Below are 23248 nucleotides of genomic sequence, written 5' to 3'. Positions count from 1 at the left end.
CACTGAACCAGTCTTGAATGTATTTGAATGTAGCCTGAGGTAAGGCTGTTAACAAGGCTGGAGTTTACATGCTCAGGCAAATGTCTAGAAACAACTCAACTCAAAACATTCACAAAAAATACCTCAACTCAACAAATCTACGAGCCTGCATCGTCTCCTAATAATCTAATTAGCATACATGTAGAAGGAAAACTGCTTTGTTGATGTTGTTTTAGAGAAAATGTATATTACTCAATGTATTACCTGTGTACCTGTGTATTACCTGTGTAACCAGCATTCTTGGTGTACGTCGACAGGTGGTTGTGTCATCTAAATGGTACAACAAAAAGGCCTTTTATGTACTGAATGTATCTTCCAATGCCACATGTTATGCCCATGTCTTCACTATACTCTACTACAACCTATACTGCTTGTCCACAGCTCCTCCCTGGGGGGTCACAGTGGCAAGGGGAGATGGATTTCACGCTTGAGCTTCCCCACACAGCTTTGTGAGCTCGTTCACTCCCGCCTTGATTCTCTTGACCTACATGGTCATCCTGGAGCAAGCCACTTATAATACCTACATCTTACCCAGCAGCACGCTCTCCCTCATACACATCTGTCTGTTGCTTCCTCTGTCTGCGGGGCTCGGTGGCTTCCGACTGTGACTGATGCTGACGTTAGGAGATAGAGGTTTAATCCCTTTTGTGCCAAATATTGTTTTTGACCGCTTCCTGAATTCTGGGAAAAGCATTGCGCTCTCCAGCCCTTCTGTTTGTTATTTTTTAATCCAAATCTCTCAGGATCTCTCATGTGTTTTCACGTGTGGAGGGCTACCACTTTCAGGCAACTTATATGGAGATGACCACCCTGGAAAACATATGCAGTCCCTGAACAAAGGATATAACCATAGAGAGGTACTTTCATTTGAACAATTCAACTGAGAATTTCTATTAAAAAATATAAGGACTGTTTGCCTTTGGTGGGTCGGTATGATGGTCAAATATAGTATTTACAGTAAATCAGCAAAAGGAGCAATCATGCAGCAAATACTCCACCGTTCAGTCTCTCTTTGTGCCAAGCTCTGGGGATTCCCCTCCTTTTCCTAATACTTTCTCACCCTCCCTTACCCCTCTACACCCCCAGAGGAGGTTGATGGAGCGTCTGCAGCACTCAGCGGCATCCAGAGCCTCTTGTTTCTCCCCCCGGGGAGCACCACTTAAGGCCTCCTGTCTCACACTGCAGCCCCGCCAATGGTTGGAAAGCATTTTCTACTCAGATGAGCACAAACAAAGACATGCATGCGCAGGAGCGAAGGAAGAGGGAGGGAGGAGGAGGAAGAGGAGGCAGTTGGTGTGTTTGGTAAACAGCGAGAAAGCCGAAGGGAGTGGCTACACGGGACCAGAGGAAGAGGGGAAGTGGAGGAGAGGGAACACGAGAAGGAGGACAGAAGGGAATCGTACGCTGAGGTATGACTAGGGATGGGTATCGTTTGAAATTTATCGATTCCGATTTCGATTCCGGTTCTGCTTATCGATTCCGGTTCTTATCGATTCCCCGTTTCGATTCCAAAATTGTAAAATAAAGAGGTCAAACGTTTAGATAACAAAAATATATTTATTCTTAAAAGCTTTAACTGAAATTGTTACTAAAAAATATACATGCAATACAAATGTATTGCACAATAGCTGTGCTTTATTTTAACTGAGCTATGCCTGTGGCAAGCTATTAACAGGCATTACACTTTGCCTTTTATTTTTTAGTGTAGTGGAGCCTCACTTCAGAGTGTTTACCGCGACCTATCTTTGGTGTTATGAAGTGACTGAGCTCGTGAAATGTCTACGGGAGGGCGGGGGAGCATCGCTGCGGGGCAACTGTGGACCTCTGTCGCCTGTCAGCGCAATTTATATGATGCCGTTTAAAAAAATGAAGGGCGGTGCCGGCCGTCAGCGTACCGAGCCGGCCGTCAACGGCCCGCTGACGACCGGACGTTCTGTGATTCTCCAGGTCCGCCCTGTATTCCACCGGGTCACCGCAGCACCGCGGTGCAGACGGACCCGCTGGAATACAGGGTCTACCGCGTTTAGGAACCGTTAAGCAGAACCGAAATTGTGTATTTTGTATGGGTACCCGGTACCCGGCATTTTCTTATCGGTTCTCATCTGGAACCGAGTTTCGGTTCCCAACCCTAGGTATGACTGAGTCGGAAGCCGGTAAAGAGTTGAGTAAAGGAAATTGTAGGGGGCTTCCCTGTCACAATCCTCCGTTGGACTGATCACAAAGGAAGGGGAGGGCACACCTGGCACTAAACAAACACATATGTATACACAGACACACAGCTGTACATTGTGCTCTCATGTGGCACGCATGCATTGTAAACCATTACATAGATAGTACCTGTAGAAAGTGCCATCAGGTGTAAGATGGATCTAAAATGTTCAGTCTGGATACCAATATCGGAAGATACCAAATACTGATTCGATACCAGTGTTTGATTATTAGGATGTATGCCTCAGTGTGAAAATTACTAGGATCATCCTTTTTGGTTTAATGCAACCTCAGGATTGACTTGCTTTCCTAACGTTGTCATACTAAATGTAACAAATAAATACATGGATAGATTATTTATTATTAATGGAATAGTCGTTTATTAATAAGGCAACTTGGTAAAAAATCCCCAAACAACAGGAATTACAATTCAAATGTAGCTTTTTAATGCAGCGACGAATGAGTCAGAACTTTAGCAATTAAACGGATTCAGTTTCGGCCCAAAATGCAACATGGGTGCATCTCCAATGTTTACAATAACCACAATTCATAAAGGCATTGCTCCTGCCACTACAAACGGGGAGAGTGTGCACATCCCTTGCACAACGACTAAGCTCTTCAGAGTAACCCTGAGCTTTGTACTAGTCTGAGGATATGAGTGTTGAATCCAAAGATGACAAAGTCCTCATATCAAAGCCCACACACTCCCAATTGACCCAGTGCTTCTCCCTGACCCCGTTGTTTTATTCAAGCCCTAATAACTCTCCTAATTAAAGCCCCTACCTATTATTTTTTCTCCCTCCACTACCCTGTAAAAGGCCTGGGTTTCAAAGTGCTAATAAAATAAACTGAAGGGGGCCCATTTCTTTATTTGTATGTGTGTGAAGAGTGTGTGGGAGAAGAAGGCAGGGAGAGGAGGGGGAGCTGGAAGGACAGAGGTTTTAGGTTCAGAGGGGGGTAAAAGTAACATAGGTCAGTGGAAACAAAGGAGTGCGAGACCCCGAGGTCAAGCTGCCTGGTGTCCACAGTCACCGTGCTGGCGTTGTTGCAGGGCGAATGGCTCCGCTTGTATAATCGCCGGGGTATGTTTTGTCCACGAGTGTAGAATAGAATATATCACGGCGCCGCTGACAGAAGAACAATAGATCACGTTTTGTGGAAGTCCGAGTGGAGCCTTCGCAGATCCATTGAGTTGGCTGGTACATCTGGAAGAGCTAAGATTAAACCCCCGTTTACCGGCCTCACGTATGGCTGACCCCTTTTGACCCAAACCGCAGCTTCAACAATATCGCCTATGGGTTAATATAGGACTCAAAGACGCCCTATTAGTCGGCATCAATGAATCATCCCTTTAGAAGCGACTGGGATCCAATCAATGCAAAAGTGCTCATTACCAGCAAGTCGCTGTTTGAAAAGGAAAAGTGAAACAAGACACTACAACAAAGCATGCCAACATGCTGATGTTTAGAAAGCATGTTGAACACTTTTACTGTTTAAGTTAGTCCACGGATAACGAGAAGTGGACACAGCGTTAGAGACTGGGCCTACATTTATTCCTATGAAAGTAGATCAGTGGTGCATGAAGACAAACACCTTTAAATGTTGGGTATAAAAACACATCCCAACCTCTCTCCCAACAAAACAATATAAACGGAAATAACCCGGATATAATTTGGTTTCCACCACACACATTGGCTTCAAGTGTGGCGTATTACTGGGGGCTTGGGTTCAACATATTAGCATGCTAACGTTAGCTTATTAGCACTCAATACAAGGGGTAGCTACACTGATTGTAATGTCATTGTTTTTGCAGGTATTTGGTCATGAGCTAATGTTTCATTACGATTCATCCTCAGAGGAACATAAACACGTTTTTATCAAATGTAATAACAATCGTCACCTCAAAACCACAAATGTCCGCCTCTTCGTGGAGTTAGAGGAAGTCATTGGATCACTAAAGTCACTTAGATTCATTCTCTAGGAACCATGAATGTCTGCAACAAATGTCACAGCATCCATCCAAAAGTTGTTAAAATATTTCAGTCTGGATTAAAGTTGCGGACGAATACACATAGCGACGATCATCTCTACAAAATGAGAAATAATAACCAGCACAAACATTTATGAATATCATCTAGACCTAGGGTTCAGCAGGTGCAAAGGGACACCACTGCCTGCAGGAGAAAACCTGGTGCTAATCAATCCTTTTTTTTATGATATTTGAAGCTGAGCCATAAATGTGCTCAATCTCTGTTAACTCTCCCTTTGGTTTAATGATGATAAACATGTCGTAGTGGGAGTTTATGAGTGTGGCTGGGTCTTTCTGCAGAGACTATAAAAGCAGCTATGTGAATATCATATGCTTCATGGCTGTGCTGCGTGTTCCTACGTGCTGGCTTTCATTCAAATACCGCAAAAATATTCTAAACAGTGGTGTTTGAATAACTTACAACCTCTTGACTAAAAACATCAGCACTGAGTAATACCCAGGGGGAGAAGCAATAACATAATATGGTGATATGATAATGGCTTCAGGCTGTGCTTGAGATATAAACATGATCATATAGGGTGTTGAGTACTCCAGGGGGTTAAGTGAATGTAATCCTCGTTGAGACTCAGAGCTAAAGAAGGAAGAAAAAGGGAGGCAGAGAAAGTCATGTGTCAGGGTTCAGACGTGAGCAACTGGGAGCCAGAGAGAGGCTGAGGGAAGATTCGAGGCAATCGTTATGCCAAGAGAGGGCTGTTTGAAATGCTGAATGGAAGTGAATAAGAGGTCAACAGAAGTTTATGAAGAGAAAGCTGCTTAATAAGGTATTACATGTAACATTTCCACATTCAAAAAACGACTAGACCTATGCTATATCTTTTCTTAGATAATCCACAAATGTAATCCAGTTTAAAGCTGCATGTGTACACTTTAAATACACTTTAAAGATCTTTGAAAAAATGTTTAAACTGGTCGTGGGATGTCTGACTCTTAGGTTATCAGAGAATTATTCCTGCATTTTATTTGCACTCTTTATTGCACTACTTTACTCTTTTTTTCATTTTAAGGCATTAAGTATATGTTGCACTGTTGGAGGATCATGGTTCTTCAGATTATTTTTGCCAACGACCATGCCGAGTATGCCGTTTACACAGTTAAAGAGGAGGAGGCCTTTGCAGATCATTCGGGTCCTCGTAAAAACTGCCTGAAAGCTGAACAATGGAGGAATCCGCTGCAATGACGACAGTGCTGGTAAGGACCACAACTCCCATGATCCCACACTATACTTCACGTCACCAAACTCCATCTTCTGATATTGTTTGATTAAGTGACATAACAGCCCTAGGGATATTCTCTGGCAAAGGGTAAGTGTGCAAACGGAGTCATAGCTTGCACAGATGTGATTGACAGCGAGTGGGAGCGAGGGGGGGGGTACAATATGAATGAGGTTCAAAGCTAGGAGTGGAGTGGGAAGATCACAGAGCAAAAAGGTTGAGAGGGTACAGAGGGATCCCAGAAAGAAGGCCTTGAAGAGCCTTATCTGTGACCCATCTGTCCTGACATGCACACTCCTCTGGTTAGTGCCCTGAAGGAGGGGGGAGGGGGGGGGGGAACAGCGTGTCAGTGACTGAGTGTGCAGGGCTTAGGGCTAAGGCCTTGGCCTGTGCACTCTGGCCCGAAAACCAGCCTAACCAGCCCTATGCCTTAACACCCCCAGGAAAAAACTCTCATGACTTACTGCTGTGATCATGTGATTGACTGAGCCGCACAAGAGGAACAAAGAAAACACATTAACAAAAAAGGCTGTCACACATCAGTGAAGATACAGATGTTACTTTCTTTGACAATTAACTTTTCATCTGCGCTGTCAGCTGATCTGTCACAAACTCTGTCAGTGGCGTCTCTTTTCTTTTTTGGTCATTTGGGGAAAGACACAGGATCACCAGATCGGCAAAGGGGCCGTCTGATGACTGTGTGTGTGTGTTCAGGGAATTTTTGGAGTTGTAAAAATATGTGTTATTGACTTTAAAACAAACACAATAAATCAGATACGTAGGCAACTTTTATTCTTGCAGATGAGTGAACCACGAAACTATGGAATTCCAAAATGTGCTATCACTGTTATTCTTATCCAAAACGTTATCACTAGCTTTACTTCTAGGAAGGTAAAGGGAGAAATGAAAACCAGCTGCCTAGTTATCTATACTTTCACTTTAACCTCCTGAAAGTCATATTTGGGGAATTTATTTCAGGACCTGTCGGAAATCATTCATCACAGAACAGTTGGCCCATTCTCATCATAAAATGAATTATTTGTGACTATAAAGATTGTATTTCTCTAGGGTTGGTTTAACATATTGACTTTCAGCATTTTATAAATATTACATTTTGTAAAATAAATTGCAGGCACTTTTATATACATTTAAAAAGTAAAGCTTGTTATCTTTGTGTTATCCGTCAAGCTTCAACTGCAGATGTTGTATCAGAATTTAGACCCCATTTTGCACTTTTTCATCGTAGTATATCCACTCCAAAAAAGCTGTAAAGGTCTACCAATGATTTTGTATTGAATCGTGCCTGTCCGGCCAGTTCTTCTGTTACAAAAGCTGAAAAAAATAAAGAACAAATCGCTAAGCATCACTAATAATAACACGTCAGTTGTGATTTGGTATCAGTTTGTGAGGTCCTTGCCAGTTCCCACCCTAAATGTCCACGGCAAATATGTACCAGTCTCAATAGTTTTGCATCAAACCCAACTTCCTAAGATGTTTGACTTTACTTGCATGTAGAGCACACCTGGGAGATTTACCATAATGAACACCTGATGTAGTGAAGCAGTTAATTCCGCCTATAAAATAACTCCCTTCCTCCTTCCTGTGGGCCCCGGCTGTTGTTTATCAAACGAGGTAACGTCCTGTCATGTGACCCCTCCTCCCTCCCAGAAACCCACCTGTGTGGACTTTTCTCTTAATCCCTCTCTAGTCCCCCAACCCCCCTGCTTCTTTTTGCTGTGCGCTTTGAATACTTAGACTACTGAGTGTAACTAATTCTCCCACACAAGGATATTGTCTTCTCTCTATCTCTGCTTTGTCCTTCCCTTTCAAGCTGGCTATTCACTGATTTCATTAGTTTGCGGTGTGGTGTGAGGGAGAGTTTGCCATGGGGGGGGGGGGGGGGGGGGGGTTCCCAATTAAAACGCCTTAATAGCCTATTACCATCACCTTAAATTCAACTCTGTGTTTTTTTTCTACTACACAAAGTCCGCTAAAGATAAATCACGGGACCAGCGTGGGAGCATTTAAAAGCCATTCTTATATTAATGAACTTTAACTAGGAGTGATGGATTTGAGCTGCCTTAGAAGGATTTGACTACAACAGAGAGCAACATGTAGTAGTCACTATTTAAATATTACAAGGACAATGCTACTTCTCATAGTTTTCTTTATGACACACCAATTATATTGTGCAATGATTGAGCATTAAAAGGGGAGACACCTTAGGGTTGAATAGGGTAACATTTGTAAATAATACATATCATAAAACGTATTTTCTGAAATGTTATGTTTGAATGTGGAATTTAGCTATTATTTTTAGTAAATATATAACGGGATAAACATTGAACATTTTTGAGTCAAAGAGTTGTATCTCTTTATATCACTTCAAATCCGAAGGTTACTGTCAACAGCCATAAATAACCTATTTCCACCATGTGTTCAGGAATACAATGAGACATAAACTAGGCTATGAGTGATATATCAACAAAGGCCTCTGTAAAAGCCTTAAGAATATAGATAGGAATGAGACTGGAAAGGTTGGTGTTTGTGAGTGCTACTGAAGTGGAGATTTCTGAATGAAAGCATGAGACAAAAAGAAAGGAAAAAAGCCCACAGATAAAAAGTAAAACATGTTTTACTAATAGATATCACAATAAGACGTTTTGAGTTGATCATTTACTTTTTGGTTTTACTTACTAAGATTATGCAAATTAGGCATTGTCTGATACAGCCTTTTGGCTGATTTAGCCGGATTCTATGCAAATAAAAGAAACACCTAAAAGCGGAGTGTGGTTGTTTTCTTTTACCCAGTCTAAAATAAGACTATGGAGGCAAAAGGCATGACTTTTAAAATTGGGCAATGCATAAAAAACAACGTTATTGCCTACAGCGCCTTGCCTGAGACAGTAAAAGTAACGATTGTTGTTCCTAGTGGGGTTTTTTAATGAAATGTGTTTAACAGGCTGCTCTTCCTACACACATGCTGCACAGATCCTACAGCTGACCACAGGATGAAGTCCCATGGGATGACCAAACCACCCTTTCTTAGACACCCATGTGTTGTACCCACCTCCTCCCCCCCCTCCCGATGGATGACCCTGCAACCAGCAGGGGTCAGCTGCGCAGAAGGAGCCCCCCCCGCACCCCTGCCCTCGGTCCGGAGCCGCGGCGTAAATCAGCGGCTGTTCATCGCGGGAACCCTGCCCTGCCCGAGGTCTCAGCCCAGCCTGGCACCATCTGTCCCGGGGCTCTGACGCAGGAGCAGCGCTGCCAAGGTGGGTTCCCACTGACCTGCTGCACCCACCAGGCCATATGGAGCAGACCTGGAGACAGATCCATCACCACTGCAGACTGGACATGGTGGAGAGGGGCTGGCTGTACATCTACTGTACATCACATCTCTATGAGCCGAGAGTGGGAACATTGAGGTTAGGTAGATAAATAAGAGGATATCCTTACAATAAAGTGAAAACCATTACACCAACTCCATGAAAGTGTAAATGTAATGTCAAAATAAATGTGGTTTATTGCTTATTAACATTTATTTTATAGTTGTTTTAAATCAAATTACAATTGTCCATTGATTAATGTGCAGAACTGCTAGCACAAAAGCTACATCTGGCCAGTTTTTGCAGGTAATGGAGTATTTCTACATTGTTGTATCCGTACTTTTACCTATAGAAGATCTGAGTACTTTGTCCACCACTGGTTAGGCCCAGAATTAATAACAATGTTAGACCAACCCCATTTGTAAACGTGCCATTACATTATGGAAAATAAACTATAGATTAAAAATGAACATCTCATATCAGTTTTGTGTATGTACAATTAAACATGTCATAACACAAATTGCCAATTATAACTAAAACTACTGATTTTTAAAAACACCGACGCTCCTTCAATAACATCTTAATTGAGTAACGCGCATAACAACGGTACCTGCATAAGAAATCCATAACATAGTACAAAGAGTATTATAATTACATGATTAAGTACTTCAACTTTAAAGTACTGCAGTGGAAGATTGCTGATGAAGAGAAAACTATAACAGTGACCAGTGTTGCTCACAGACTGCACACACAGGTACAAAAACAAACGTAAGTGGACCTTTCTCCTGATTAGACTTTAATTGCAGAGCTGTAGGCTACGCTCAAATTGCTTCGTTTCTTTCCAAAAGTATTTGTGCAAATAATGTCGTCAGCATCAATTGAAGTGCAGCACACTAAAAAACAGGACAACTTCATGAAGCAAAAGTCAATTCGAGCACTTAACAAAATCCACCTCTGGTCCAAACAAGTCCCAATCTACGAATGTGACCTGAGCGACCCGTTATTTTGCTGTATAACTGCCACAGACTAAACACATGATGTACAACTCATACATGTAAAACAGCCCAACCTTTTAAGTGCAAGACAAGTCTCTGCACTCCACCTCATCACCCTTGACGACTTGACATCTTTTCCCTCTTCATCATAACAGCACCTGGACTTGCGACACGTAAATCTTATGTGCAGAGACAGTCTGCAAGACCCCGGGCAGAACAGCCCAGCTTATTGCTTTCTCCCACAGCCCGACCTTGCTTCTTGCCCCCTTAGGCCTGGCTCTAATGGGCGAGCAGGGGTCATAAAGTGGTTGTGTTACCGTTTTCCTCTTTCCAAACCAGTGACACCAGTTGTTCAACCTCCTCACCGAGGCCTTTTGTGAGGCTTGACAGGCTGTCAATTCCAGGCGGAGGATGATTGTAGAAGACGACACGCATTACCTTGAGGTGACACCGCATTCCACTGAAGGCCGGTCTTTATGAGCTAACAATAACTTTGAATAGCTTTTGCAGCAAAGCATTAAAAGTTTGCTTTGGCTCTGTGGTGCGAGTTTGGTGCCGTGTCATTCTTGTCAAATCTGGACTTGTTCTTCAAAGGTTTTATGGAGGGAATTCATCTGGCAGATGTATGATTATTGGGGTAACGGACCTTTGTTTTTTTTAGATTCCCACAAATGTTTTTTCTTTACGGATTTGTTTCCGTCTCGTCACTCTCACGGGTTTGAGGAATGATTTTTGGCCGTCATCAAGGTTTGAGAGAAGGACAAGAAGACCTTCACACACACACACACACACACACACACACACACACACACACACACACACACACACACACACACACACACACACACACACACACACACACACACACACACACACACACACACACACACACACACACACACACACACACACACACACACACACACACACACACACACACACACACACACAACCACACACACACACACACACACACCACACACACACACACACACACACACACACACACACACACACACACACACACACACACACACACACACACACACACACACAGGCTTGGTTTGAAATGTTATGAAACGCTGAACAATATTAAACCAATGAATATATTTGAGCATTGATTTGTAATGTTCTAGATAATAATATCAAAACCTTTGAACCAATTGATTACAGAGAAAATGGTTAATTCTTGTGTCCTCCATGCAGTGAACTAAAACCTTTGATTTGAAATATCGATTTATTTAGCTTTATAAAATATATTTGGAAGCTGAATTTCTCACACGTTAGTCCTAAGGGTAACTTATTGTATCACTCAATTGTGTTATTAGTAAGACTACATGTACAACCCTGATATAAAAATGAAAAACTGACTGAAACATTTGCAGGTGAATAATGAAGACATCTCTTTTTCATCGGCCAACTCGCCCAATCCAGTTTGTCACATAACGTGAGCACAGACTGCCCTCGTGTGTTAAGCATGCGGTACTGACATTAAACTCCAAAGCACATGCATCACATGTCAATTTCACGAGGCATTAAGAAATTAGAACCTAATCTAATAACTCACTATCCACATTTACTAAAACAGGATTTTGAAAACTTTAGCACGACCATTTTCCTAAATAAGACTGTTTTTCAAAAATCCAGTAACACCTGAATATCTTTTTGCTATCCACGGATTTAACCTCTATAAACAGATACACCTGATTGGATGTTTATGACTCATATTTTATTGTGATAGAATAACCATAGAAACAAATGTATGTATTGAAATCTGCAAGAGAATACTGACTGTCATTCCATTAATGACAGTTCTCTTTGTACCTCGAGTGCAGCATTCACCTGCCTTCTTCACAGTTCAGTCCAACAGCTTCATGAGTCCGACTCTCACTCCCGCCCGGCCTTCAGTTTCTCCTCTACCGTGTGATCTCCCCTCGAGCCTCCCAGGCAAGGTGGACTTTTGGCCAAAGAGGGATTACTCCCCCACTGCTCAGGAGTCTTTGCCTGGATAGCCAGTGCATGAACGCAGCTACTCAACTCTTCCTTCAGAGCCTCATTAACCATACGGTGACGCTTTATCAATGGCAGACCCTCAAACTGGGAGCTGACCACCAGGACGCGGAAATGTGATTCTGAGCCGGGGGGCACGGCGTGCATGTGGCTTTCATTGTGGACCTCCAAGTGGTCCGGCGTAAGTTGGTCGGTCAGCTTGGTTCTGATAGACCTCTCAACGGGCCGGCTCGGGTCTGGGTCCATGTGCGGTCTGAAGTGGGCCAGAGGCCGGCTTAAGGAAAGACTGGTAGAGACGGGCCGAACACAGCGGAGAACAGAAGGAAGCATCAGAGGCAGTGGCAAGAGACCACCTATGAAAAGCAAGATGGGTATGAATACAGAAGATGTGCGATTTAATGACCATACATATATTTATTGTATGGAAGGCATTTTGATTTAATAAAAAGCTTTGAGGTGCTGCACTGAATGCTTTGTACTTGGCATAGATACCCGAAATGTAAGAAGAATAAATAGATTCAGGAGAGACTAAGTTTGATCAGTAGATATATAATCCTAAAAACATTATAGTTGAGTAATTACAGCAGAGAAGAAAATAAATCACCCATTTAAACCTTGTGTATTTGTCTTGGTTTGTGTGGTTGTATTTGAGGTCATCCTGTTTTCCAACTAAGCCTGTGCATATCAATCATAATGGCATTGATTTAATTAATCTAAAATAAATAACAGCTACATCAAGCTACAGAAAATGTATCTACAATTACTTTGATAATTGAATTAGAGCAAACATTTTTCATCTTCTCAAATTGAGATGATTTGTTGCCTTTGTGTTTTATATTAAGAAATACATAGTGATACATGCTGGTGGTGGGGTAGCCACTCTTCTCTTGCACTTATTGAATTGCAATATATAGTACAGGTGTAGCTATTACTAAAGTGTACATTAATTATGGGGACAGATCCATGTGTACCAGAGATGTCAATGCCACGGCAAAATCTCTCAAGATAATCGCGAGTCGTGCCATTCGCGAACATGTTCTATTTAGCTGGAAGTTGAGCTAGTACATTAGCCTGTAGATCAGATCCATAGAAAAGCCTCGCGTTTGATAACTAGAAAGCCTGTGTTGTCCACACATCTCATCACACAAAACTGCAAAGATGTTTTTTTAAACTGGTGCCACGTCTTTTAATGCCTTTCAATTTCAGTTTTTGTGATAGCTAGGTAGCTTAATTCATCCTTGTTTGTTAGCATTAGCCGTTAGCTCTCATAATAAACATCACACAAACAATACGTAAGAAAAATGTGACTGTCAGCGTTTTTAAACCGAACAGCTCCATACACGATAATATACCATATGTATGTGTTTATTCATACATTTTATCTAGTCTTGAAGATAAAGTGTAGAGTGTTTTTGTGAACTACTCACCTTGCTAGTGAAGTCAGTTGCTACTCTGGTACCGTGACGCAACACTCACCGGAAGTGCCAGAACACTGGGTGGTGTAGTTTTTAAGCCTACGTAGTCCTGTTGCAGCTGAAGGCATCTTTTAACGTTTTGTAGTCTCTATTATAATCGTAAAAAAACAGACATAAAGGCTTGACAAAGATTTACTTTTTATACTTTTTGTTTATTTCATGGTTCTTTGTCATCCATTGTGATTCCAAAGGGTCAGTTGCACAGCACAGTGCAAACCCAATCAAAAATCAACAATGATAAAATATAAGAAAAATCTCACACACCTTTAAACAGAACTGATGTTGTCACATTTAGGCTAACTATGATTCATAACCGGTATTTAACATTGATGTATTTACTTATATTTCATTCTCATTTACAAAATACACAAAACCAAAGACAACATACAGTTCATTTGCACTTCTTTTTTATAACTTTTTTTTGTATATTCATGGTTTCACAAACAGTTTCTATTACAAACAATCAACTACAGATTCTACAGCACAGTACAATGACAAAGGTGATAAATTCTTTGTTACATTTAATTAATGGCATTGCAATCTTATTGCAAAAAAGCCTCAATAATTAGGGTTGTTTTAGAGAGTACACAAGGTGGTTAGCTGTTAAGTCCTGTGTCATTATTAAGCCAACACACAGCATTTTAGTGGACAAGGCCAGCATATAGTAGTGTTCTCCAATTCCCAATAGCTTCAAAGAAGAGAATAAGAGACAAATACCCAAACACTTATTGCTTTGTTAACTTTTTGCACTCACGACTGTCTGTTGCACAGGCAATTATACAAAAAACCCTGTAACATAAGCTAAGATAAATATCTACGAGAGACACTTTTAACTTGGACGGAGCCTGAACTGAGTCACTGAGAAAGGTTAGCGCTTAAACAGCATCCAATGTTGAACAAATACAGTTATCTTGACATTGTTGCTGTTAAATTGTAGGGATGATACAGGAAAACATACAGAGAATAGGACTTCTGACTTTTATAATTTACAGTTAATGTGCGTTTATATACTATCAATGTGCTTTTAGGAGGGAATTTGGGCAAATGTTCTTACTTTTTGGCCATCCTGGCTTCTGTAGCCATCATTTTTGCAGTGCAGACCACCTACCATGATAAGTCAAGTAATATATATATTTTTATATTTTACTGCAGAATATTTCCAGGGGTCAAAATGTTTGGAGAGCAATCTTATTAGTTACATTATAAGTATTTTTTATTTACATATATTTATATCTATATCAGAGAGTTGATGGTATAATGTGTAAACTCAGGCCATAGAAAATATTTGGCAATAATTAATGAGAGGTGATACTCATGGCACACTCATGGATAATGATTTCAGATGTGAAGTTAGATCAGTGTGAGAATAAGGGAGTGAAATGTAAGGGGCATGTCGTCAAAGCTCGAAGCACTTCATGTTCACAACTGCACTCATGTTCACAATCTTATCATTTGGTATGTTTTGGTCTTTGTGCTCTTGCTAAACGCTAACCTTGTTCTTCATTAAATCTCTAGCAAGGCTACATTAGATTGTTTCTTAAAGATCTTGAGGCATTTACAATTGTGCATGTACGACAATGTACATTTAGTGCAATGGGTTGTCTATTTATTTAACTGTCTTGCGTCTACGTATGGCTGCTATCCTACAAAATGGCAGTTTGGACGAAAACGTTGTTGCTGTTAATCTGATGTGTTAATGATTGTTTTTTCTTATACCATGCAATTGTGAACATATCATCCATGCTTTTTGTAAATCAAGGTAATGTGGCAATTGTCACCAACACTTTGTGCTGTTATCAATGTGGGATATATGACAATCAGCCCTTGGCAGTGAGTTCTCTACGGTGAATCTCATGTTATATTAAGCTACATCTGTATAATAAAGCACAAGTAAACACAGGGTCCCAGTGCACTCCAAATCCATACCCTCAGTACCCCACCACTAATTTGCAACTGCAGTTAATAGTCACTATTTAACATGTTGTGTGCCCCAAGGAACTCCCCAATTAGGGACATTTAAAACACAACAATTCTGCTGCATGTCACCTTTCTTTTTTTTAAATTTTGGAGCAGTATTTTACAACAATTGCAATATTTTCTTTCAGCCTGTGTTATTAAAAAACAAGTTCAGTCCAGCATGTTATCACACCATGATCAGTTATCTTTATAAGACAGCTACCCCACAACACTTTACAAATCAGAATAGTGTTTGTGATACATGAAACGGTAAAAGACACACAAAATTAAATGAAATCTCAATATTGCACAGAGGTTCAATATTGCACTAAAAAGTACACTCACATTTATATAAACATTCAGTTCACACAAACAATTAGATTATAGTTCACCTGTCGGTTCTCACACACCTGCACTGAAACCATCATAAACTAAGCCGTGATTTTTCTCCCTTGACATCACCTGTATTTTTTCCCACGTTTGTGTATTATTTAACGCAATAAATAAATATTTTGAAGGACTTCCTATTTAGTGATCTCTGGAAAGAGTTTGATAAGGTAACCTAGAAACCTTCATATTACTGCTACCAACAGCAGAATCAAATCTCAGTGGTGTCTTTAGAAATAAAAAATATTACTGTGACTTAAACCGGACTAACCAGTGAGCAAAATCAACTTGCCCCTAATGCTGTTTACAAGATGTACTCTCAATTTTCATAAATGTGCATACATACTTTGTGACATGCATAACACCCTCAAAACATAGGCCTATATTATAAGACACAAACATAATGTAAGCCTGGGAGGAGAGGTACTCAAAAGGCATTTCTTACAAAGGGATATACAGTGTGATTGAAAAGTGGTGATTGAATGTGAGATTCTGAACATTTTCATCAAGTCAAGAAAATGTTATGGACTTTCACACTGGCAAATGGTTGTGCTTTAAATGTACACTTTGACAAACAGCGTCATATGTGATGAAATCATGACAGCACACCATTTTAACCTGGTATGGAAAACATATCCATGAACTGATTTAATTTATCTCATGGTTGTTTGAAGGTGATAAGAAACAATGTCTTAAAGGGAAATAAGGGGCTTGATTTGTCACATTCTGACAACAAAAACAAACCTGGAATGTTCTATAATCTATAAAATGGCAGTAAGTCCATACACCAACACAAAAAACCTCTAGAGATAAAAAATGAGGACAGGTTTTTGTTTTTAGAGCAAGCCAAGAGCTGTGTCCTGGTTTTAACCCGCAAAGTAAAAAAATGCTTTAAATCAAGGCATTTTTGATGTCCAACAATGGCAAAGTACTCAAGACTTGACAGGTGAGTTGAATGGAGGTGACTACAGAGAACTCTGTAACAATGGCTAGTGGTCAGTCTATTTGCATGGCTCATTATCAAGAACCCCCATCCCCTGACCTCCAACCCCAGGTGTGAGTACTGTACTTGTATTTGGGGGGTGGGTATATCTAAATAAAATATAATAATCCAGGGAAAATAAATGTCATGCTCTCACTGAACAAGTTAATATGACTTTTGCCTTGGCACCAATTATGAGCAATGTTGTCTCAACATTTATTGGACCAATCTAATGATTTGTCACATCTTCACTATCAAATAATACCAAGTCCTAAATATTTACAGCAGATCTGCATCGCTCTTTTGCATTGTGTTATGTGTACAAACTTGACTCTATCATTTGGAGGGAGGGGTTAGAGAGGAGGATTTAGAGGGCTCTTGAGCTGTTCATTCACAGTGTTGTGAAAACTCATCTGCCCTCCCCTGGGAAAGTTGAAGCGCCATACTATTGCAGCACCTGACCCCGCGTCTCCGGTAGTTTGAGGGCCAGAAAACTTCCCGCCGCCAGCGCCCCCGAGGCAAAGATGATGGGCACTGCCTTGGTGATACCAACGAATGAAGTAAAGATGCTTATCCCTAAAATAGCCGCTAATTTACAGAGGGCGTTGAGGAAGCCAAACGCTGTACATCTGAGAAGAGAAAGAGGGCAGAAAAGCAGAACAGTCAGGTTACAGTCTGTTGTTTAATAATATAATAAAGTTTAATGTTTGCAGAGTGTTGAATATATCGATCATTGATTTAATCTTGCGCTATAAGGAGATGAAAACATTTTTGACATCCTCCTCTGTCGAGCTGTAACTTCAGCGAGCTAAAGTGATGCAAGCTTCCTTCTGCAAGGTATTACTGTTGGTGGGTGCAGTTTGGCAGAAGAAAAATAGTTCCTACATCAAGCTTCTCATAACAAGGTCTGTGAAATATATTAAGTAATCAGCTGATGATTTCTGTTAAGAGACATCGCATTTTGATGGCGTTTTGGGGCACCACAACTAGTTTCTATATATTAGAGAGAAGCCAAACATCTATACAACCACTATATATATATCTCTAACAGCCTGCAACCAAAACAATCTTGATTGATAAATAGCACAAAAGGTAAGAGACGTATTCTGAATTTGTACTGAATTTTCCCTTCAACAAGATAAAATACATCCAAAGGAGAAAGCAGGGAAATTATGGATACATTGGAAGATGTATCTCTACTCTGTATGCCAAACAGAGAAATTAACAGCTTGAGTCTAAATCTAACAGTGTTTAAGAGTGTTATCTGCATTTACACTACATTCATTGTAAAGGCTGTATGGACTGTATGGACTTTATACAACCACAAGGTGGAGCTACATCTTCTAAAATAAAAACTCAAAAGCTGTTCCCACCTCTTACAGATGGGCATCACAAAACGACATGTTCTTGCATTGGAAAAATGCTTCAATTATGTTCCACAACACTATTCACATGTTAACTTGCATTGCACTAAGAACACATCATACTAAAGCCATTATTAGGTGGCAACAAGGCAGCAAAGTGCTTCACATCACATGCCCAACCAATGATTTCACCCCACAATGTCATCTATCCCTTCAAGCCAACCAATCATTGCAGGGCAACTCGTCTGACATCATTAGCCACGTCATTCAGCACCACTGACCATGTCTTTGTGGTGTCAAGGAGATTTCAGGGCCTGCCTAAATTGCCTACCTCTTGTCAGAGGGGTAGAGTTCGACAGTCAGCACATCCAGCGCGTTCCAGGAAGCGATGCTGATTCCTCCGAACAAGCAGAGCAGAGCAATCATGGCTGATTCGCTGTTGCCAAAGGACAGGAAGAAACAGCTGATGCAAGAGATCACACTGGAGCCCGCTGGAGATAGACAAAAGGGAGAAAGCGAAAGGTGCAGGGACAGAGTGTATTAATAAAAACTGAGGGAATTCCTGCTTTGCCTATTAACTGAACAATTGTAAAAGCAGTTTTTTTAAGATTTAAAAAATTATGTTGGGAATTGAATTATATTTTCTTGATCGATGACTAAGAGTATCTTTTAAAAATTATTCCTCATAAATGAAACCATCTGCGAAAGGCCTTCATTCAGATCTTGTTCGAATTTATTGTAAATGCTTTCAACTGTATCTTTATTTGGTTATTTTTTGTATTTAACTATTTTTATACTTCACTGTAGCCTATTTCTCTTTTGAATGTTTTGATCTACTCCATAGCATGTTTAGCATCCTGCATTTTAACTTGTATTCATCATCCATTGTTGCTTTTATTGTTAGCTATTTTGTTTGGTTTTGCATCTAAGTATCAAATCAAATCAAATCAAGGTTTATTTATAAAGCACATTTAAAAGCGATTTTAGGTCGAGCCAAAGTGCTGTACATGTTATAAAAACACATTACTACAATCACAATAAAAGACAATAAATTACAACAGATATATAAACAACACAGGGAAAAGTCAGGAGTCGTGCTCCGCTCTGACTAGAAGGCCAGGGAGAAGAAGTGTGTCTTAAGAGTAGATTTAAAAACCCCTAGGGTCTGGGCCGACCTCACATGGAGGGGCAGAGTGTTCCAGAGCCTAGGGCCAGCGAAGGCTCGGTGCCCTCGGGTTTTGAGCCTGGGGACTAAGTATAAACCAGTGTACTGCAATTGTATATGTTTTTGGATTCTTCAAGTATTGGTCAAGAAGTCAAGCTAACACACAGTGAGTCCTTGTAGGTAATTGATACACACAAAGTGATTCCTCTAGCTCTCATTCTTCTCTTCTTGAATACACAAGGTGCTGAGTAATGTGGCCAGTCGGTCATATTACCTAGCATCCTCAGCCGTCCGATCTTGTCCATGAGCAGCGCGGAGACGATGTTGCCTGGCAACACAGCCAAGGTGCCCAGGAAACTGACGAAGTAGACCATGTAGGCATTGTTCTCGTCGCTCACGTCACTGAGCAGGCAGCCCTCTTTGTTGTGCAGGAAAGTGCTGTTGATGAGCTTGCTGTTGACCAACCTATATTTGAAGAGATCTGAGGGGAAAGAAGGTGGAGGGGACAGAAACGGAGCAGAGTAGGGGGACGAAAAGGTTAATGTGTTGATAGGATGGGAGGACAAAGATACCCGTGATTAATCTTCTATTTATGTAGGACATTTTAAATCCCTACAGGTCAAAGGTTTAAATGTGAAACACCTGCAGGAAGTAAAGTTAGTCCCATTTATGTCGAAAGTCTAATAGGCACTATAATAAAGAAATATGCCATAACATTTGTTTTGATTTGTTTAAAGTCTTGACATTTTGAATAGCAGGTATCTAAAAGAACACCTTTGCCATTTTGAGATCACATGAGAAATCACACTTTTATCAAGGTCATAGTTATTCTTTTCAGCGTAAGGATACCTATCTTTAATATTCACCTGCTGTGAGTTCCTATGTAATAAATACTTGATTGTACATGTCCTTATCCTTGAAGTTTCCAGGCACGAGGGACTACTGTTTTTTTACTAATTTATAATGGAAGATGAGGAAAAATAGGAGGCCCATATACCCAGAGACTAAATAATGTATAATAACTAACTGATTTTGAAAATGTATTTAGATTTGTGTTTAAATAAGCCAAGAGAACACTTTCCCTCAAGTGAATTTCAGGAACAAATATGTTTAAAACCTTTTTACATCATGATCACAATAGCGTGAATACCAGTGGATCAAAAATAACGGGAAAGGAAAAGAAGAGAGATATATTATCTTAACAAACTTTTATTTAAAACTGTTTTTTTTGCACAATTTTCCTTTTCTGTAAAGAGAAAATAAGTGACGGAAATGTTGTGCTGTTATTTCATTACAATTGCAAGGTTGTGTGCCATAAATAAACTCTGAAAAAGGAAATGTTTACAAATGTAAATATATTGTTTAAAGTGAGTGATGAAATAACTGCTACATGAAATAACTTATTGGTTATTATTATTTTTTACATGATTCAATATGCGGGACAAAACTGAAGAACCCAGAAAAAACCCTCACTACATGCCACCATCATTTGCGGAAATACATTATGTAATGTCTATCAGGAAATAATGACTACTACTAATTGTTCAGCACATAGTGGCATTTAAAACAGTGGCAGGCCTGAAAGAAGTTTCTATTCAAACCATGGATATAAAGCTTCCATTTCTACTTGGACCCTGTCTAACAAAGCTTCAATAATTTATTGTGCTCTGGAAAAAACGGCTGCAATTCTTGAACAGGCTCTGTAAAACACCCTTACCACTTTTCTCCCGGGCCTAGAACCAGCGGCCTGAAGATACAGGATGAGGTTACGAGAAGCTACGCTGACCCAATGACCCATAGCTTCAGGCAGATCTTGCATCATCTGTAGGATATATTCCCTGAAATCTCTATCTTCGATGTCTCGTGTGTTGTCGAGAAAATAATCTGAAACTCTGGTTCTGATTGTGGAAAAAACTGCAGCAATTGTTGCTCTAGTCCCGGAGATAGCCGATGCAATTTTAGCTCGAACCGTGATTGATAGAGATGCAATCCTAGCTTTGGTTATGTTGGGAGAAGTTGACATTTTGGAATTCTTGCTTGTGCCATTGATAAAAAAAGGGGCAATTCTTGCTTGTGCCATGGACAGAAAAGGGGCAATTCTTGCTTGTGCCATGGACAGAAAAGGGGCAATTCTTGCTTGTGCCATTGACAGAAATGATGAAAATCTTGCTTGAACCATTGACAAAAAAGGGGCAATTCTTGTGTTCTTCTGCCATGGACGAAAAATATCCAATTCTTTCTTGGGCTATGTTGAAATGAGTTGACAACACTGCTCTAGCCTGAACAAGAACAGGTGCAGTTTCTTCAGTGATCATGGAAGAGAAATCCACAATTGTTGTTTGCGCCATGGAAAAAGAACTATAGCAATTCCTGCTTGCGCCCTGGAGGAAAACTCAACAAGTCTTGCCTGGGTGAAAATGACAACATTAGCAGCTCTTGTTTGTGCCAGGGACACAACAGCAACTTTGGTGATAAGATAAGCAGCTGCAACTCTGGCTTTGGCTAAAGAAAGTACTGTTTCCATTTCTTTTGACTCTCTGCTAACAGGCTGTGATGGCTCTGGGTCAAGAGCTTCAATAATGTCCCTGTCGGTTTCATTTCTTGAGGAAGAATCGCACAGAGAAAGAGACAAGAAGAGAGCAATACGAGGAAGCTTAAGCCCCTCACTCTCTGTTTGCTGTAGTTTCTCTTGATGAGTTTCCTTTCTTAAACAGTCCAGACCAGTAGGCTGGCTGGCAGCATCCTGAAACCTCAACCTGAGATTTCTGTAGCTTCTGATCCCAAAGTCTGTTTGGGCTAGTGGTTTCAAATATTTGTCTATCGGTGATTCATGGATCACAGGCTCTGCTGGGTGTACAGTGATAGGTGAACTGGGGAAATAAAGTCCCAGACCAGACCTGATCAGACTACCAGCAGCTTTGGTGGCCCAAGGAACCACAACTAAGCCCACATGTAAGACCGGCATTTTGGTGGATGAAGGCAGTTAAATGGAGTTGAGTTGAGTCTTGTAAAATGTAACAAGTGTCTTCTCTATACTCCGCACAGAAAATGGAAGAGAAGTCAATCCACGTCTGTCCTGTCAGTAACAGTAACTGGTACTGAGATAAGGTCTAAACATTAGACTCTAAGACTTGGTGCAGCCACAACAAAGGCAAGCTGCGTCATAGAATACGACGTTGGTGGGCGTGACGTCATAAGCGTTCCAAGATCACGTGGTATCGTCGATTACTTCATAGATTTCACATTACGTAATTTGCGTCAGGTTGCATTTTTTTTGTACAGATATGTAGCGATGTGTTCAAAATCAAGCGGTCAAATGTAATGACATAACATAGTATTAGCTTGAAAACATGTATGAATAACCATACAGTATATCACCATAGTTTACCAAACTTTTTTTATCAGTTTTTTTAACAGTTGTATCCGCAATACTTCGAAGTTGTTTTGGGTTTTTCTTATACAAACGCCTCCCGCCAATGATCAGCACCATGGACAGAGCGCCAGGAGATTGAATTGAATGTTTCCAGTTTCACCTAAACCGCACGGTACATACAGCGAAGACAATCTACAAATGTGTTTGTAATACATTAGATAACACAAGTGTGTGAGTGCAAGTAACCTATTTGATGCACATACGTTTTAAACTTACTCGTTTTCGATCTCACCTCTAACGTTGGATTTTGAAATGCGTTTTGGTGAAACTGTGAACATACTAAATAGTGTTTCCGTTTAAATTCCGCCCGGATTGTCTCCCTTTCAGTCCCATTTATCAGACCTTTTTCAGAGTAAACTTTACGCACCGAAGCGGCCCCCTTTTATGCGAGTGGCTTCATTTGTGCAGGCTACGTAAATATCGAGGTAAACATAAATTACTAGGGGTGTAACGGTACACGTACCGAATAATTTCGGTACGGGCCCTTCGGTTCGGTACACGTGTGTACCGAAGTGTACCGAACGAATATAACGTTAAACGTAAACAATTGAGAACGTGAACAACTTTTTGGAAGTAATCTCAGGTGCTGCGTCGCAGCATTCAGAGTAATTTGCTCACATTGGGCTCAACGCGTCATAGAGCGA

General features: G+C 40.6%; 2 protein-coding genes across 5 annotated transcripts in view; both read right to left on the bottom strand.

Moving 5' to 3' along the window:
- Nucleotides 1-11050: 11050 nt before the first annotated feature.
- Nucleotides 11051-13330, bottom strand: bola1 (bolA family member 1). 2 transcript variants are annotated; one of them, XM_034211263.1, is made up of 2 exons: nt 13270-13330; nt 11051-12195 (listed from the first exon to the last, which is right to left on the bottom strand). In XM_034211263.1, exon 2 carries the CDS (start codon nt 12170-12172, stop codon nt 11720-11722), a length of 453 nt encoding a protein of 150 aa, XP_034067154.1. In that variant the 5' UTR covers nt 12173-12195; nt 13270-13330; the 3' UTR covers nt 11051-11719. The 2 variants fall into 2 exon arrangements, with proteins under 2 accessions (XP_034067154.1, XP_034067155.1); XM_034211264.1 differs by having other exon boundaries at nt 11051-12128; nt 13270-13324.
- Nucleotides 13331-13448: 118 nt separating this feature from the next.
- The window catches only part of sv2a (synaptic vesicle glycoprotein 2A), a 61930-nt gene continuing 52130 nt past the window's right edge, over nt 13449-23248 (bottom strand). For 2 of the 3 annotated variants that reach the window (XM_034211399.1, XM_034211400.1), the window contains exons 11-13: nt 19446-19652; nt 18338-18497; nt 17088-17271 (exon numbers count right to left, since the gene is read on the bottom strand). In XM_034211399.1, coding sequence (XP_034067290.1) covers nt 17088-17271; nt 18338-18497; nt 19446-19652 — 551 coding nt within the window. Of the gene's footprint in view, nt 17272-18337; nt 18498-19445; nt 19653-23248 lie in introns of all 3 variants that reach the window. The other variant, XM_034211398.1, reaches the window with a different exon arrangement.

Source organism: Gymnodraco acuticeps, unplaced genomic scaffold (assembly GCF_902827175.1).
Source record: "Gymnodraco acuticeps unplaced genomic scaffold, fGymAcu1.1, whole genome shotgun sequence".
Lineage (NCBI taxonomy): Eukaryota > Metazoa > Chordata > Actinopteri > Perciformes > Bathydraconidae > Gymnodraco > Gymnodraco acuticeps.
Note: the sequence above shows the minus strand (reverse complement) of the source record. Positions and strands in the feature narration are given on the sequence as shown.